The 17217-nt window shown below is 43.8% G+C and overlaps 1 protein-coding gene across 1 annotated transcript in view; it reads right to left on the minus strand.

The window, feature by feature from the left end:
- The window catches only part of LOC142245308 (uncharacterized), a 452975-nt gene that overhangs the window by 129980 nt on the left and 305778 nt on the right, over positions 1 to 17217 (minus strand). The window contains exons 42-45 of the mRNA XM_075317926.1: positions 12291 to 12368; positions 10506 to 10877; positions 10040 to 10393; positions 4607 to 4957 (exon numbers count right to left, since the gene is read on the minus strand). Coding sequence (XP_075174041.1) covers positions 4607 to 4957; positions 10040 to 10393; positions 10506 to 10877; positions 12291 to 12368 — 1155 coding nt within the window. The remainder of the gene's footprint in view (positions 1 to 4606; positions 4958 to 10039; positions 10394 to 10505; positions 10878 to 12290; positions 12369 to 17217) is intronic.

The raw sequence follows: 17217 nt of genomic DNA on the forward strand, positions 1-17217 counted from the left end.
TACGATGTTGTTCCTCGCTCCAGCGGCAGCACACATCGGTGTGTGTGAAGCCGCAGGAGCGAGGAACATCACCTTACCTGCTTCCCGGCTACAATGAGAAGGACGGAGGTGGGCGGGATGTTTACATCCTGCTCATCTCCGCCCCTCCGCTTCAATTGGCCGCCTGCCGTGTGACGTCGCTGTGACGCCGCACGACCCGCCCCCCTAAGGAAGGAGGCGGATCGCCGGCCAGAGGGACGTCGCATGGCAGGTATGTGCGTGTGAAGCTGGCGTAGCGATAATAATCGCTACGGCAGCTTTCACTAGATATCACACGTGCAACGGGGGCGGGACTATCGCTGCAGCATCGGTAACACATTGTTACCGATGTTGCAACGTGCAAAGCCCGCCTAAGTATTACTGTGAAGACAGATGAGTCTGCAGAGAAGCCGTAAACATAAAAAAACAAATTATATGGAAAAAAGACTCTAAAGACTCTATGCATACTTACTTAAAGGAATTGTGTAGGATTTTAACATTAATGACCTAACCTTAGATCAATGTCTGATCAGTGGGGGTGCAACAACCAGCACCCCACCAATCAGCTGTTCCTGGTGCTACCGCCGTCCGGTACTACTCAGCTGCAGAGCTGCACACACAGCTCTGTCAATTGAATAATGGCCACATACAGGTACTGCACCTCCGCTTCCTACTGATGTGAATAAGGGACGAATGTGCACCACCCAGCCATGGACACTATGCAGTTGACGAAGCTGTGCAGCTCCACAACTGAGTAGTTTCGACCAACAGCACTGAGACCACCTAAACAGCAGGGGTGCTGGGTGTCGCACCCCAACAGAACAGATATTGATGATTTACCCTAAAGATAGGTCTAGGGCAACCTCTTTATTTTGTAAATTTAGAAGAATTGATGCAAAAAAAGGGATTGTTTAGCAGTAAATTCGTTTTTTTGCCAAAGGGTTCAGAATGATTTCACTTAAAGGGAATCTGTCACCAGGTGTTTGCTCCCCCATCTGAGAGCAGCATAATGTAGAGACAAAGACCCTGATTCCAGTGATGAGTCACTTACTAAGCTGCTTGTTGTCATTTTGATAAAATTACTATTTTCTCTGGTGCAGATTTAGCAGTTATTTGAATATGGAGCTCTGTAACCTCGCCCACACCACTGTTAGCAGTTTCTGTGTACACTGTAATCAGTAATGTGGGCGGGATTATACAAAGCTCATGAATATGCTGGACCTAGTAGTCCTCTAATGATAATCTACTGCTGATTAAACAGTGATTTTATCAAAACTACACTAAGCAGCCCAGTAAGTGACACATCGCTGGAATCAGGATCTCTGCCTTAGAATTATGCTGCTCTCAGATTAGGTGACAAAAACCTAGTGACAAATTCCCTTTAATAAAAGGAATGTTGCTCACCTCACTGATTCTTAACACTTGTGTACCAGATGTTGACCATTCCCCACTGGTCTTTTGCTCTGGTACGGTCTCTAAACACAGAAATTGATAGAAAATGCTCATTCAGCCCAATCACAAGGACTCTCCTGAGCCACAAATTGAAAATTGGCTGAGTGTTTTCCCCAGAATTTCCTGTTTGGTATCGAGTTGGGACAAAGAAAGTCAACAACAAAGAAGTCCACACCGGCAAAAGACCCGGTCAACTCTGGAACAAGGTATGGTGTAAATGGGTGATGCGGGTATAGCTTTATTTATTATTAAAAAAACAATACTTTGATCCCTTTGCCGGATTTTTCCTAACAAAATAATTTGGATAGTAAATTACAATCTGTAGATGTGTGGCCTGTTATTATTAATTTCACCTCTTCAAAACAAGTCACTTAAAAATATAAAAATCCTCTAATCACTACACATATATACTGAACTATGGGATTTAATGCCCACCCAGGGGAACTTACCGCACTTATCAAAAGACATTTTAATGACAATGTTTGGAGCATAAATCTATGTGATCTCATTTACGCACAAGCCATTCTAATAGCAGGACCATTATAATGTGTCTTGACATTTACCATAAATAAACCTTGTGACATTTCGCCATCACAAGCCGGGCCATCGAGCATATTTCAAACGGCTATAAATTATAATTATATGACAATTAATTTTCCAGTAATTTCAAACAACTCACGCTGCTTAATTGCATTTTATGTATGAATTATGTATAAACGTAAATTATGTATAAATGTACCCAGAATTAAAATGATCCATTACACTTGTACTTCTAAGCAATATTTATATATGATTTAGAAAACAGCAATTTTACGAGCTGCAACAAGCATGTCACTTAGCTCAAAACCACCAATATAATCTGCAGATGTGAACATATTTCAATGGGCTACCAGTCATTTCTTGTGGCTCTACAGACAAATTATAAGACTCCATACAGTTGTTCTCGGTGCTTGTAGTCTAAATTAGGACAAATCGCCCACCTACACCCAATAGTATAACCAGGTGTCCTGCAATACAGAAATACCAGGATATAATAGAACAAGATTTAAAAGGAATCTGTCAGCAGGTTTTTGTCATCTCATCTGAGAGCAGCATGATGTAGGCAAGAAAACTCTGAATCCAATGATGTAACCCTTATATTACTGGCTGCAGCTGTTCTGATACAATCTGAAATTTTAGATTTAGTCATGTAGCTGAGCCCAGAGAGCTGTCCCTATAAAGATTGTGTACATTGACAGTATGTCATGGTCGTCTCCCTGTTTTTGGAAACAAGTGACAGTTTTAGGACTGGATCCTCTCATCTCCAGTTGGGACTCTATGTTTAAATGTTTTGTTTCTTTTGGTTCTGAAATAGTTAATTTCAGTTTTGCTGCTAGCAGCTTTCCAGCAATACAGCTCCACTGCAGCTGCTCTGTAGCCACACCCTCTTGTGTTTAAGTAGCAAGGTTTCCCAGCAATCTTTGCTGCTTATACAAAACCATTTGTATTGTGGCCGCCTGGGTGAAAGGAGCTGCTGTGGATTCATGCTGATATTGTATCTTCTCCATTTTGGTTGTTTATCATCTGTTTGTTTGTTTCCCCTACCCTCTTGTCTTATTAGTGCAGCGGTGAGGTCTAGTCAACCTCACTGGCTTTTCACTAATCAGGGCATTTATAGGGTTTCCCTGAATCTCAGGTTCCTGATCGGCGACAGTTGCGGAGACTTTATAGGGACTGGCTATGATAGTAGGGACAGCTACAAGTGAGGATAAGAGGTGTCCCCATCCAGACTCTCACTAGCGCCAGGGTCCACCATTGTAATTGTATTTCCGGGGTCCCCCTCCTTGTTTGTGGTGTCGTGTGTTTTTCATTGTGTGTCAGACATCAGTTAGTCTGAATGTGCTTGCCACGCTTGAAGTGAGACACAGTGAGGTGTCAATCACAGCAGGGGCGTGTTGGACTGGTGTGCTCGTAAGTTTCAAGTCCTGCATTGATAAGGGTTCTGCTACTTATACAAACATTCAGTATCGTCTCCCTTTTTTGGAAAGAAACTTCGAGTGCAGTGATTATAGTTGACTTATACAAACATAGCAAATAAACAAAAGATTGGACTGTAACAAAATAGGCATGCCTGAAATTTTTGTCTTAACACCTGCAGCATGCTAGCTTCAGCTTACATAGCAAAAACCTGCTGCTTGTCTATGTAGTGATCATTTAGTGCTGTGGAATGGGAAAGCATAATGCACAGTGGCCAGACCCTTCTAGTCTTCAGTCCAGGTACACTAACAGCTTGCCGCTAAATTGATTTGATGGTGGAACACCAGTGGTCCGACCATTTCTCCAGTGTCTGAGGGGAAGTTTTTCAATGCAACAACATTGATCCGTATGTTGCTTGTGCTACTGTGAGCAGCCTGTGTGGTCTAAATGTGCTACCATGACTGGAGTCTCTAGACTTGTCTCCCATTGAGCACAAGCAAGACTGAATCAAGAGACGGAACCTACAACTGTTGAAATTGTATGCATGGAATAATGAAGCCAATTCCCAGTGGGAAAAGAATAATTTAAAGGGGACCTTACATGTCCAAAAATATAGAGTTGATCTGCTGGTAAATAGCATTTAAACCTGTTTAGCTAGCTTACTAGAGCAGCGGCTGCAGGGAGGAAATGAAGTTTTATTCTCTCTGTTACCGCTTGCTCAGAGTCACCAGGCCAGTTCAGAGGAATGATTACAGTCATTGCTCATGATACAGTCAGCGTGGCACTATTTTTTAAGAGTTTCATCATCTACTTCAAAAACTTAGTGTACATAGGTCTTCAAGAATTTTAGGATACTTACTATACTAACTACAGCAATACAGTCTGCAAATAGTATTGCCACCAAAAACATCAGAATCCCAATTTAAACCTCATGAACCCCATCACAAATGAATGTGATCCATCAGGATTTGTTGGGATCTTAAAAAAAACACATCCATCAATTTGTAAAGACTCTATTACAGACAGAAACAATGAACCTAATGTGAATACAAAGTTTATTGCCCTTTGATTAGTATCAACTTGAGTACTCCTTAAAGTGTGAAGAACCTCACAAAACATAGGATATTTATCTATAGGACTGAGAAATACATTGAGTTTCCTTACGATTTATTCCCATTACCTGGATAGTTTTGCACTTGTTCTCTGCCACCATCTTCCATTGCAATTTATTGTCCGCGTTAATATCTCCTTTAACTTCAATGGAGCAAGTCCCAGACTTCAGGACGATGTCAACGTTGTAATTTGTCTGTTTGCCGACAGTGATGGAGAGTTTGCTTTCCTCGCTGATTTCTCTAATCATGGGCAGGTTGTGTCTAAATATAAATTCCACTTTTAGTTTTGGCTGGCACTCGGTCCTGATTTGAAGCACAGACGTGTTGCCATCTAATGTCAGTGCACAAAGCATCTCGGCTTCACAACCATTAATAACAGCAGAACCATTAATCCGAGTCTGAGACGGGATATTGAGATCCTGTCAAAGCAAATGAAACCACAGAATATTAATCTTCATCACTCATAAAAATAAATGTGTTTTCTTTATTAATTGAATCAAGCTGCCAAAACATACAATTAATGAGGAGGATTGGGTTTAGCTTCCTCTCCTTCACTTATGTCTCGTTGCGTTAAATTGCTTTTACGACTGGATGATGTCAAGGTTGAAGTGGGCGTTATTTTTCTGATAATTGAAATATTTTCATATCAATAATATAAATATGGGTACACAGACAGGCAAAGTGATTACAAAGCTTTCCAAATTATTATAGGGGCAAAACCTGACACAGAAGGTTTTAAGACCAAGGTTGGATCCACCTTTAATCATTTGTGCTGCTTTTAGATATAAATCGAGCCACTAAAGGAGCTCTGACCGATAAGGGGGCTTTACACGCTGCGATATTGCGAACGATTTATCGTCGGGGTCACGGTGTTTGTGACGCACATCCGGCGTTGTTAGAGAGATTGCAGCGTGTAACACGTACAAGCGACCTTAAACCATTGCAAAACAGACAAAAATCGTTGGTTTTGGAGAGGTAATCCAAACACCAAAAATCGTTGTCTCGTACGTAGCGATGTTGCTCCTCGTTCCTGCCGCATCACAGATCGCTATGTGTGACACCGCAGAAGCGACGAACATCTCCTTACCTCCATCCACCGGTAATGAGGAAGGAAGAGGGTGGGCGGGATGTTACGTCCATCTCATCTCCGCCCCTCCGCTTCTATTAGACAGCTGCCGTGTGACGTCGCTGTGACGCCGCACGACCCGCCCCCTTAGAAAGGAGGCGGATCGCCGGCCAGAGCGACATCGCAGGGCAGGTAAGTCCGTGTGACGGGTATTAGCGATGTTGTGCGCCACTAGCAGCAATTTGCCCGTGATGCACAACCGACGGGGGCGGGTACGCTCGTTAGCGATCTCGGTACCGATATCGCAGCGTGTAAAGTACCCTATAGACTCCAGAAAAACTCCTTAAACTTCAACAAAGACATTGTCAGCAGTGCTGAAAGTTGCAAGATTGGCCTTCATGGATACTACCAGCCCATGCCATGCTCTTTCAAATTCATATCTGAAAAATTTGGAGACGAAGGTATATCATGTAGAGTGGGTCTTTTCAGCTTTTTTTGTAGCCCCATACCTGATAAGCATCTCTCCTGATGAATCCTGGTGGAGGAAACACATCGAGATGCTTTGGAGGACTTCTTAGTGCAAGTGAATAGATAAGGGTCAGCTTGGTTCTGCCTTTGTAAGGGTGGGAGTTATTGGGGTTATAGGGTCCAGTATAGTCCATTTCAGGGTAAGAGCTCCATGCCTGGTTATGGATGGACACCTGACCCCTCTACACTTCTGATCCCTTCACTATGAGACCTGGAGTTATGGATGAGACCATTCCTTTTTGTATCACCACTGTGATTATTTTCTCAATTAACCACATGACTGCTGAGGGATGTATTTTTGGATTAAACTAATCCGTTTTTCTTTATCACCACTGAGATCACGTATAAACAACTGTTAAGTAAGTCACCATTGTGACTAGTTAAACACTCTGCCAGGGGACAATTGGTACTTAATGGCTCTATGTGATTAAATATCATATAATAGACTCTATAAGCCTATAATACTATTTAATTGAGTGCCTTCTGCCACTTTAAATGTTTGGATAATCCGCTTGTAAACAGCTTCATCCAGTTGAACCTTGAACATTTCTAGGATTTTATATATTATATCAATATGTCAATATCTTACAATTGTATCAATATCTAAACACATCTAGTCTATCAAGTCTCTATCAGGGTTGTTGTATGATTATATAGCAGATTAGTAATACCTATTAAATTGATGTACACTATCCGTAGTCTTCAGCCCTTTATGGTTGGTCTCTGATTGACCTTGTGGTTAATTTCATTTAACAAAGTTGATATCTGAATAGCACCTATATCTCATACCGAAGTGAATGCCTGATATATCGATTTGTTTTTTGTTAGTCCTGTCTGGACATAAATATTGTATCTTTTTTGTTTTTGCACAATATTCTGATTCACCTTGTTTTAAAGAACAGATTAAAAGTTTTGTATTCATTTTATACTCCATAATTCCTGCTATTACCAAGGGGTAGGGTTAATGTCAGCATTCCTTCCCAGCAAGCAGGCTTATTTCTAGCTCAGGTGTTTCCGATTTGTAACCACTCCCAGTCCCTTTAAATATCCTCTGCTACCATCAGAGGGTGCCGGTTATTCTCTTGCCATTTGCATGCTGAGATAGGAGGTGGAAGGATATGCTGAAAACCCTCTGTAGAAGTTGCAGTGTGGTTGCAGTCTTGGTGCTGACTGTAGCAGTCTGTTGTTGTGTTTCCACCTGTCTGTCTTCATTCCCTTGTGTGTTGTTTCAGTGCAGTGGTTTGGCTAGTGTCCTTCACCTGCCCACTCCCTAGCCAGGGACTATTGTAGGGTCTTTTCAGGGCTTCAGTTTCCTACTTGGCGACAGATGAGGAACTTGTACAGTGGTACCTCGCTTAACAAGTAACCCACTTAACGAGAATTTCGCTTAACAAGCAAAGCTTTCTGTAAATTTGTAACCCGCTTTACGAGAAAGCTTTGCTGTACGAGCGAAATCCTCACCGCACACACTTCCGGTACCGTCCATCCACCGTGCACTGACCCGCACTTGCAGTCCACATAAACACACACATCTACGCAAAAACACACACAAACACACACGCACGCACGCACGCACATACAGTATTATGCTCGCCTTACCTTCCGCTCCATCGCCGGTCTCATGGTTCTTGTAGTTCCCGGGTACATCGCGACGTCCTCGCAGTGAACTACAAGACCCAGGAGGCCGGTTGTGGAACAGAATGTAAGGTGAGCATATAATATAACATAATATAGTGTACTTTTTGTTTCATCGCCGGCCTCCTGGGTCCTGTAGTTCGCCGCTCCGCTCCTCCAGGCTGTGTATCGGCATCCATAGCAATGAGGCAGGAACTTCCTGTCACCGCTACTGAAAGGCAGCGCGCTGGGCAATCAGAGGCAAGCGGCTCTGCCTTTGACGTCAGCACTCTGGCCAGGAAGTTCCTTCCTCGTCGTTATGGTAACGCGATACACAGCCCGGCCCCGTACCAGAGAACAGCAAGTCCCAGGAGACCGGCGATGGAACGGAAGGTAAGGTGAGCATATAATATGTGCGTTTGCGTGCGTGCTTGTGTGTTTGTGTGTGTTTGTGTGTGTTTGTACATGTTTGTGTGTGTTTGTACGTGTGTGGAATGACAGAATAGGGGATCAGGATGGGACATTTAACACATTGTGGAACGAATCGTCTGCATTGCAATGATTTCCTATGGGAAATCTTGCTCTGCTGAACGAGTAACTTGGTTAATAAGCACAGTCCCAGAACGGATTGTTCTCGTTAACCAAGGTTCCTCTGTATAGCGACTGGCTAAGAGTGCAGGGTACAGGAAGTATCCATCTTCCCTCTCACTACTCAGAGGGGCCTACGTTGTTAAAATGTCCCCTTGTTTGTCATGGTGTAACCCCTGTTGTGTGTTTTCGCTCACGCCGGACCCTCCCCTGGTCCGCGTCGTGACAGATATAGAGCAGGGGGAGCTGAGTAGATTGATACATGGTTTTGTGAGAAAAGATTTAGCAAGCCTGGGGTGGATACAGACAAGAGGACCCCTGTGCAAGGACAATATATGGTCTCTTTATAGTCCAATAGCTCATCATAATGCAAAATTTCACTTTCATTGAAGGTAGAAATGGGCCCCCTTACCTCTTGGGCCCTGTGTGGTTGTATGAAGGAATACTCACTCTGTAAAATGGATTAGGTTATCCCTAGCCCCTACCTAGCAATATAATAACTCTTCACTTGTTGATGGGCCCAATTTTTTTTGTGTTGGAAAAAAATATGGAAGAGCACAGTGTTTTCCCCGTATGACTAGCAGGCTCTTATGTCAGATTCCTTAAACCTTCTGAGATACATTTTATCATTTAAAGAGGACGTGTCACCAGGTCCAAAGTGATCCGTTTTTGCTCTTATCTTATTCCCACTGCTCTTCTGAGTGTTCCATTCTTTTTTTAAATCTGATATACAGTTCTTGGGACAGTTTAGTTTTTTTTTTACCAATGGGGAGTTTCTCATAGAGTAATCCTGCAGTGCAGCCTGAAGACACCCCCCCGAGATTCCTATGGGCAACGCCTCCTTGGTAACAAAACCTGCCTATTGGGAGTACTAAGTAAAGTGGCTGATAACTCTAGAGCTGTATGTGTCATGGGACAAGGTTGTCCTATGCTGTCCCTTACACTATGGGACACTAGGCTATCCCTCATCTCCAGGTTCCTCCTAATGATGGAGACCCTGGAGTCCTGTACCATTCTATACTCTTGAGATATAATACTCTAATACCCTCCTCTCCCCAGGGAGTGATGGGGCAGGAGTGAGATGATAAACAGATATGGACAGACAATGGAAAACCAAAACTCTGACACACTGGCACACACACAGGAACAGACAAAGAGACTCAGGAGAAAAGCAAGAGCAGAAAGGTAGCAACAGATAGCCAACAAGTGTAAACTCCACAACCACACACAGCAACAGGTATCACACCAGATAGTCTGGACCACCACAACTCCCCAGACCAACTAAGATAAACTATAGCTGGCACTAATGGAAGTGTCCAGGCAGCATATATAGGAGGAGAGTATATGTCATTGGCTCCCCCACAATATGTAATTCAAGATGACTCACAAGCGGACAAGCAAATATTAATTCTTGCTAGCCTGCCTATGAACTACCAATCTGTTGGTCGGCACCTGAGTCAGCCTGCGCTGATTAGAAACCTCAGAGAAGGTATCAGTGTCAGAATCTGAACAGAACCCAAAGCGCCATGACAGTCGGCGAAGTTTGTGAAAATTTTCTTGTGAGTATGGTGGATTTAAAAAAGAAAAACAATGAATTGCTGAAGGTAATAAATACAGTAATAATAATGATAATAATAAAAATAATAATAATAGTAGCAGCAAAAATAACAAAATTAAGAATAATATAAGAATAAGATATTTTTACCTTTAACAATTTGCAGTCATTTTGTGTTTGTAGCAGCCATTCTGTTTTATTATTAGATTTGATGTCGGCCTTTGCATTAATTTTGCAATTACCAGAATGAAACAAAATCAAGCCGTTGACAGATGATCCAGCCGATGTAGAAAGCTCAATATGGTTTGTACTTGGCAATCCCAGCGTGGTTAGGTAAGGTACAGAATGGTTCACTGTTCCCTGTACGGTGTAAGGATCACATATTGTTTTCAGCTGCAGTTTGACATCTTTTCCTTCGTACCCAACCCTCATAGAGAAGCCAAAATCACAGTGAGTTCTCAGTAAGGAGCCGTTCATAGTCACGTTCTTTGGGAAATGTAATTTCTGAGAAAGAAAGAAAATAGCATTACACTTTTAAAGACATAATCGGATTTTACATATCTGCATAGTGAAGAATAAAATTCCGTCATTTCAATGCAGCGGAGCTCCTCTTTACCTCAAGAAGGCTGCAAGAGTTTAGCACCGAGCTGGTCCAGTTGAGCTTTGATGATGAGCTTCCATTGTTATCGGTTCGTACTTCACAACTTGTCTTAAAGATGCATTTTCCAATTGTTATGTCAAACAATGCAGCATTTTTCCCCTGTCTGATTGCCACAATCCTCATCTTGCCGTCTCTTGCTATCCCAAGGCTTTGAAGTTTAGGTAGGGCATGTTTAAACCCTATCTCTATAGTGTTGTGTGGGCCCCATTCAGTGTTGATATTTAGGCGGGCAAATGTGTCACCTGAGGAGGCTAGTCCAAATATATTGGTCTTGTAACCAGTTGTCAAAAGGGACCCATTGAATGTAGCTTTTACAGGACCTGAAACCTTAAAATAACATGATGTTATTACATTAGATTACCATATAATATTATACACAGATACAACAAGAAGCGTAGTGTAATATGTACTTTTCTTTGAACATAGTGCCATATAGCAAAGCTTAAAGGGGTGTTCTCAGGTTTGGAAGGTATCCCTTATACATGGGAAAGATGATATCTTTCCAGTCATCGGGGGTCCAACCACTGGGATTCATAGCAAACCTAAGAATCAGGGCTCTGAAGAGTCCTATGTGAATGAGGTGGTGATCATTCATACACACTGCCATTACATTAATTCTAATGGAAGTGCTGAAGACCAGCTGAAAGCAGTGCTTGGCTATTTCTGGTGATTCCATTAAAGGGAATCTGTCACCAGGTTTTAGCTTTTTATTGAGCACAGCATGCCATAAGAGTTGAAAAACAAAAAGCAACTGTGCTTCTCTTATCAGTGTGTTTAATTGTTTACATAAACTAAAGGGTTTATCACACTGTGATAAACACTGCAGGAGTAGAAGCTCATGTATAAGGCAGTCCAAGACGTACCCTGCTGTGATTGACACCTCACTGTTACTGTACAATTTCTATAGAGAGCCTGGTGTGGGCGGGAGCAGCTCCCTGGGCTCAGCTACATGATTAAAACTCAATTCTTTGATGACAGAATGGCTACACCCACTAATCTATGTAACACGCCCTTGGATTCAGGATCGCCTTGCCTACATTATGTTGCTGTCAGATAAGGTAGCAAAAACCTGCTGACAGATTCCCTTTAAAAATGTATGGAGTGGCTGAGCACATGATCAACCACAGCTCCATTTACATAGGGCTCTTCAGAGCCCCAAATCACAGGATTGTGGGTGGTCTCAGCGGCCTGACGCCCAAAGGATAGCAAAGTTATCCCCTTTCCCACGGATGAGGACTAGCTTCCATACTTGAGATATCCCTTTAACCTAATAATCATCAAGCACAGTGAAGGCAAGTCACTTGGTCCTGGGTTTTAACTCTGCATCTTTATACATGTAATGTGCTAAGACTAAAACTCCTACAATCTAGCAAGAGCAGATTGTGTGCCTTATTATATGTAAGAGACAACCAGGGACCCAGAGGAGAAGACAATAATGGGTTTATAACTGTTTAATCTTCCTTTTTCCATATAGCACACATATGGTGACAGCACTGGACTCATATCTGTTCTGCCAGTGACCGATGTCATCACAAGAACTGTCTCTTTCCCAGTAATCGGGGCCTCTATGAATACTCCAGTTTCAGTAGAAAACTGCAACATCTCACAGTTCTTCTTTCATTATTGCCAAAACGTTATATTATATTAATAAGTCAAAGTGGGACTGTATGTTTCTCTGTAGTAAACTTCTGCTTTACAATCTGTCTAGACTTCCTAATTGTGAAAATATTTTATTTTTACCTCTATGACTTTTCGCGTTACTTCCCCATGACAGTGTCCATAAAATAAGTTAGGAGTGAATTCACCATTGCAAATGGCCTACAACATAAGAAGAGAATTAGAAAACATTACACTTTTATCTGCTGCCAAATCACTGGCCGGACTGATAATACAACTCACATTAGTAAAAGAAGCTGGGTTCACACACAACGACGTCGCTGTTATGTCACCATTTCCTGTGACGTAACAGCGACCTTACATGATCGCTAGTTAGCTGTCAAACACGTAATTTTAAGCAGCGACGGAGCAGCGATCATAGCGACCTCGACGGTCGTTGGGACGTGTCACACGCGTCGCTGTGCGACAACTCAGACCTTGATAGAGGCGTGGTGTTTACCCCTAGACATGTTTTGTGTTGCCTCTTTTCACGCCCCTCTGTTCCGATTGGTGATCGCTACAGCGCCTTTGCGTTGCCTTTTTCACGCCCCTCTGTTCCGACTGGTGATCACTACAGCGGCACCTGATTGGGTGACCATGCCATACAAAGGAAGACACAAAGAACGACACACTAGCGACACCAGACAGAGACTCTACTACGTGGAACAAAGAATGGAACTTAAAGAATGAAATCACTGTAACGCCTTCGGCAAGTTACCCTATCGGAACGCTGTTATGACCACCAATCGGAGTCGTGGGGGCGTTGTAAAATACACCACAAAAACACGCCCTTGTCCTGCCTTCAGTCCTACGTCACTGCCTTCAGCGTCGTCACGACCGTCGCTGCTATGGTGTCAAACACAAGGATGCTTGTGGCGCAGTGGGATAGCAGCGATCAAAAAATGACCTGAAATATTCAAGAGCGAGCAGCGATCTCCCAGCAGGGGTCTGATCGTTGTTATGTGTCACACACAGCGACGTCGCTGTTGAGGTCGTTGCTACGTCACAGAAAATGGCGACTTAGCAGCGATGTCGTTGTTGTCGTCGCTGTGTGTGACACCACCTTAAGGTGCAAAATAGGGTCTTATCTGGTAAAAGACTAATACAATAAAAGGTACGCTAACCTTTTCAAGTTGTCTGATACACAAGAGGACATGCGCTTAATAATGAAGCAGCTGCTGCAGGACAATGCTGACAATGCAGAAAAAGGACAGATGTCGTGTTCACTCCATGCTGCTGCAGAAGACTTTCCAAGGGAAGATCCAGGACACACCAGTGGACATAAGTGGATTTTATTTAATGCATTTCAAAGTCATTACAATCTTCTTCTTCTTCTTTTTCTGTAGTTCTTGTCCTGATGAAGAAGCTTGTAATGGCTTTGAAATAAATTGAATAAAAACCACTTATCTCCAATGGCGTGTCCTGGATCTTCCCTTGGAAAGTCTTCAGCAGCAGCGCAGAGTGAACACGTCTTCTGTCCTCTTTAAACTCACATTAGTGCAAACTATTACATAATGAAAGAAATATATTTATAGTCCATGTCAGTGATCTGCTTTCCATGTATGAGTCAAGTAAATTAAGTTTATCAGACTTACAAATGTGACAAATGCATGCAATGGGAAGATGGGATATAATACATGGAATTGTACATTTGACAGTAGATAAACATTATATAAAACAAAGTATAATAATAAAGAAATGTATAGAACATAAGAGAGAAATTAGGTAATCTGTTCTATCCCAAGAACCAGCACCACGCCTGTCCATAGTTTGGCTGCTTCTGGGAATCGCAGACCATTCAAAGAGTAACTAAAAATTTCTAAAGTTTTATTTTATTTAATTTCCCATTATAACTACAAGCTGATTCATGGGGGTCTGTGTCCTGAGGATCCCACAAATCACTAGATACCCCCCGCCACCCACCAACTCACCCACCCAAGAGGTGTGCAACATGAGCACCAAACTCATGTACACTACAATACTTTGATCTGCCCTCAACTGGGCAGATCAAAGTGCGCATGCACAAGAGCACTACGCAGGCCTCTGTGTCAATGACGCAGGACGCGTCATGCACACGGGCCTGGGCAGAAGGATGGCGGTCGCCGATTGCACAAGATGGAAGAGGCGCCGGACCGAGAGCTGCGACAGCCATCGGACTGAACCGCCCCCTAGGTGAGTATTATAAAGGTGTTATTAACATTCTACAGAGCAGCCTGGGCTCTTATATACAGTTTTCTGGAATACTGTATATAAGGGCTCACTGGTGGTGTTTCCAGCTCATAAGGAAAAAACCTGGTGACAGGTTCCATTTAATATGTCCTTACTTTCCCCCAAATGCATTTCCATGGTATTCCCTGGCCTTATGAGGGCACTATGTGTAAGGAAAAAAACAAATAATGCCACTTACAGCCCAAATCAGTGCTTCTATCCCCTCTCTGACAAACAGAATGACTATATTCCATTGGTAAAGACCAGAAAAATTAACACTGACTAAAACACTGATATGTGTGGAACTATATGGAAGATTTACATAAGAAAATATTCTCAGGGTAGCAGGAGGAATAAAATAAGAGCAAAAACTGCCCACTTTGATGTAATGACGTGTAATGACTGATCCTCCTTAATAGTGCTAACAGGACCAGGAAAAAAGGGCTAAGTTCCTAGGACATGGATGCTAGATAGCACTTAGGAGTAGCTAAGCTTCTGCTCTGTCAAGGTACCTGCCAGGCTACACAACTCTATTATTCTTGTGTCGGGGCGCTGCGCTCGCTAACGCTCGGGTCCGGCGCTGCTGCTGCTGCTGCTCGGTGGCTCGAGCGGTGGGCCGGATCTGGGGACTCGAGCAGCGCTCCTCGCCCGTGAGTGAAAGGGGTGGTTTGGTTTGGGGATTTAGTCCGTGACGCCACCCACGGCTTGTGGTGAAGTTGGGCACCACCGCTGCTGGTGACGGGGATCCCGGGAGCAATGGCAGGGAGCAGCTGGGATGTTGTTTTCCCCCTCCGTGGGTAGGGGTTGGTGGTCCCGGGGCCCGGTGAGGTGACGGGGAGGCAGGGTCGGGAAGGTGCAGGGTCGCTTGGTTTGCGCAGCGCGGTGCCGGATGGCACTTGTGTACTCACTCAGCCACAAATGTACGCAAAGTCTCTGGTAAACCAAACGGCTGGATGGACGGGTCCTGCAGCTGGCTGCTGTAGTCTCTCTCGGAAGGGTGGTGGTGGCTGCCTTTCCCTGCACCTGTGTGTATGTTCGGTCCCGATGGATTCCCACCGGTAACCCGCTCCCCAGCGTATATATGCGCCAGAGGAGCCCCTTTTGCCCGTAGGCTCTGGCCCTTGGAACTCTAGCTGTGGCGGTAGCTGTATTTCCTTTTGCTGGTTGGACGGTTGCCTTCAATCGGGTCTTGGCTGTTAGGAAACCCCTGGGGTTCCAGTCACTGACGGATTTGACCTCTAATAGCGGCTCCAAGCCTGGTCGAGGTCCGCAGGCCCTGCCTGTGTGTGCTGGCTTCACTTCGCTCCCCGATTCGGTACCGGCAGGCCACCGCCTGTCCCCGGTCCTACGGTTCCACGTTGATCTGCCTCTCCTGCAGATGGCCACCACCGTCGGCCAACCTTGCTCTCAGTGCCCGGGCCACACACCCGGACACCAGCAGTAGCTCCTCTCACTTTCACTTCCCTAGCTGATCTGCTCTCCTTTCCCACCTCCACGACTGTGAACTCCTCAGTGGGTGGGGCCAAGCACCTGGTTCCACCCCACCTGGTGTGGACATCAGCCCCTGGAGGGAGGCAACAAGGATTTTGTGTCTGGCTGATGTGCCTGCCTCAGGGTGGGTGTGTCATGTTGTAGTACCTGTGACGACTTGGCTAGTCCAGCGCGCCACACTACCACACTCCTGCAACAAGGTGCCTGGTTGCCTCCTCAAGTTTACTATTCCTGTGTGCTACCTGCACTGATATGTTAGCTCTGTCCCCTACATGGCATGTGGAAGAAGGTGCCCTGGTTAGATGATGCCAAAGTAGAACTTTTTGGGCTAAATGCAAAACGCTACATGTGGTGGAAAACTAATTCTGCACATCACCCTGAAAACACCATCCCCACCTTCACACATGGTGGTATCAGCATCATGCTGTGGGGAGGCTTTTCTTTAGAAGGCACAGGCAAGCTTCTCAGAGTTGATAGGGAGATGGATGGAGCTAAATACAGGGCAATAATGGAGGAAAACCTGTTAGAAGCTGCAAAAGACTTGAGACCAGTGTGTAGGTTCACCTTCCAGTAGGTCAACAACCCAAAACATCCTGCTAGACTACAATGGATGGTTTATATCAAGGTATATTCATGTGTGTGAATGGTCCAGTCACAGTCCGCACCTAAATCTTATTGAAAAATTGGGCAAGACTTGAAAATTGCTGATCACAAATGCCTCCATCCAATCCCAGTAAGCTAGAGTTACTTTGCAAAGAAGAATGAACAAAAAAAATCAGCCTCTAAATGTGCAAAGCTGGTAGAGACATAACCCAGTGTATGAAAGTGTATAATTCCCTTTACACTTCACAAATACTTGTTACTTAGTGTTAGTATATTGCATAAAATCCCAATAAAATACATATAAATTTGTGGGTGTAACGTGTAACATGAAAAAATTTGGAAAAGTACGTACATGCGAGGTACTGCAGCAAAGTGCGGGGATTGCAGATAGGTGTGGCAAACACAATATCATAGTGGTGATAACTGTAATTGTTTAATTTCATTAGGGAATTGTGTGTCTGTCTGTGTTAGGGTATGTGCGCACGTTGCTTTTTACCTGCTTTTTACCTGCTTTTTCTTCTGCGCTGTTTAATGCCAAAATGGATGTGTTCTTCTATTCAAGCAAAGTCTATGGGAATTTGGGTTTCTTGTTCACACTATGTTGTTCAAAATGCTGCCTTTTTGTGGCAGAACTTTGGTCAAAAACTCAGCTTTTCAAAGAAGCAACATGTCAATTGTTTTTGCCATTTGGGTTTTGCACTGCAAAGCT

The sequence above is a fragment of the Anomaloglossus baeobatrachus genome, chromosome 7 (assembly GCF_048569485.1).
Source record: "Anomaloglossus baeobatrachus isolate aAnoBae1 chromosome 7, aAnoBae1.hap1, whole genome shotgun sequence".
NCBI lineage: Eukaryota > Metazoa > Chordata > Amphibia > Anura > Aromobatidae > Anomaloglossus > Anomaloglossus baeobatrachus.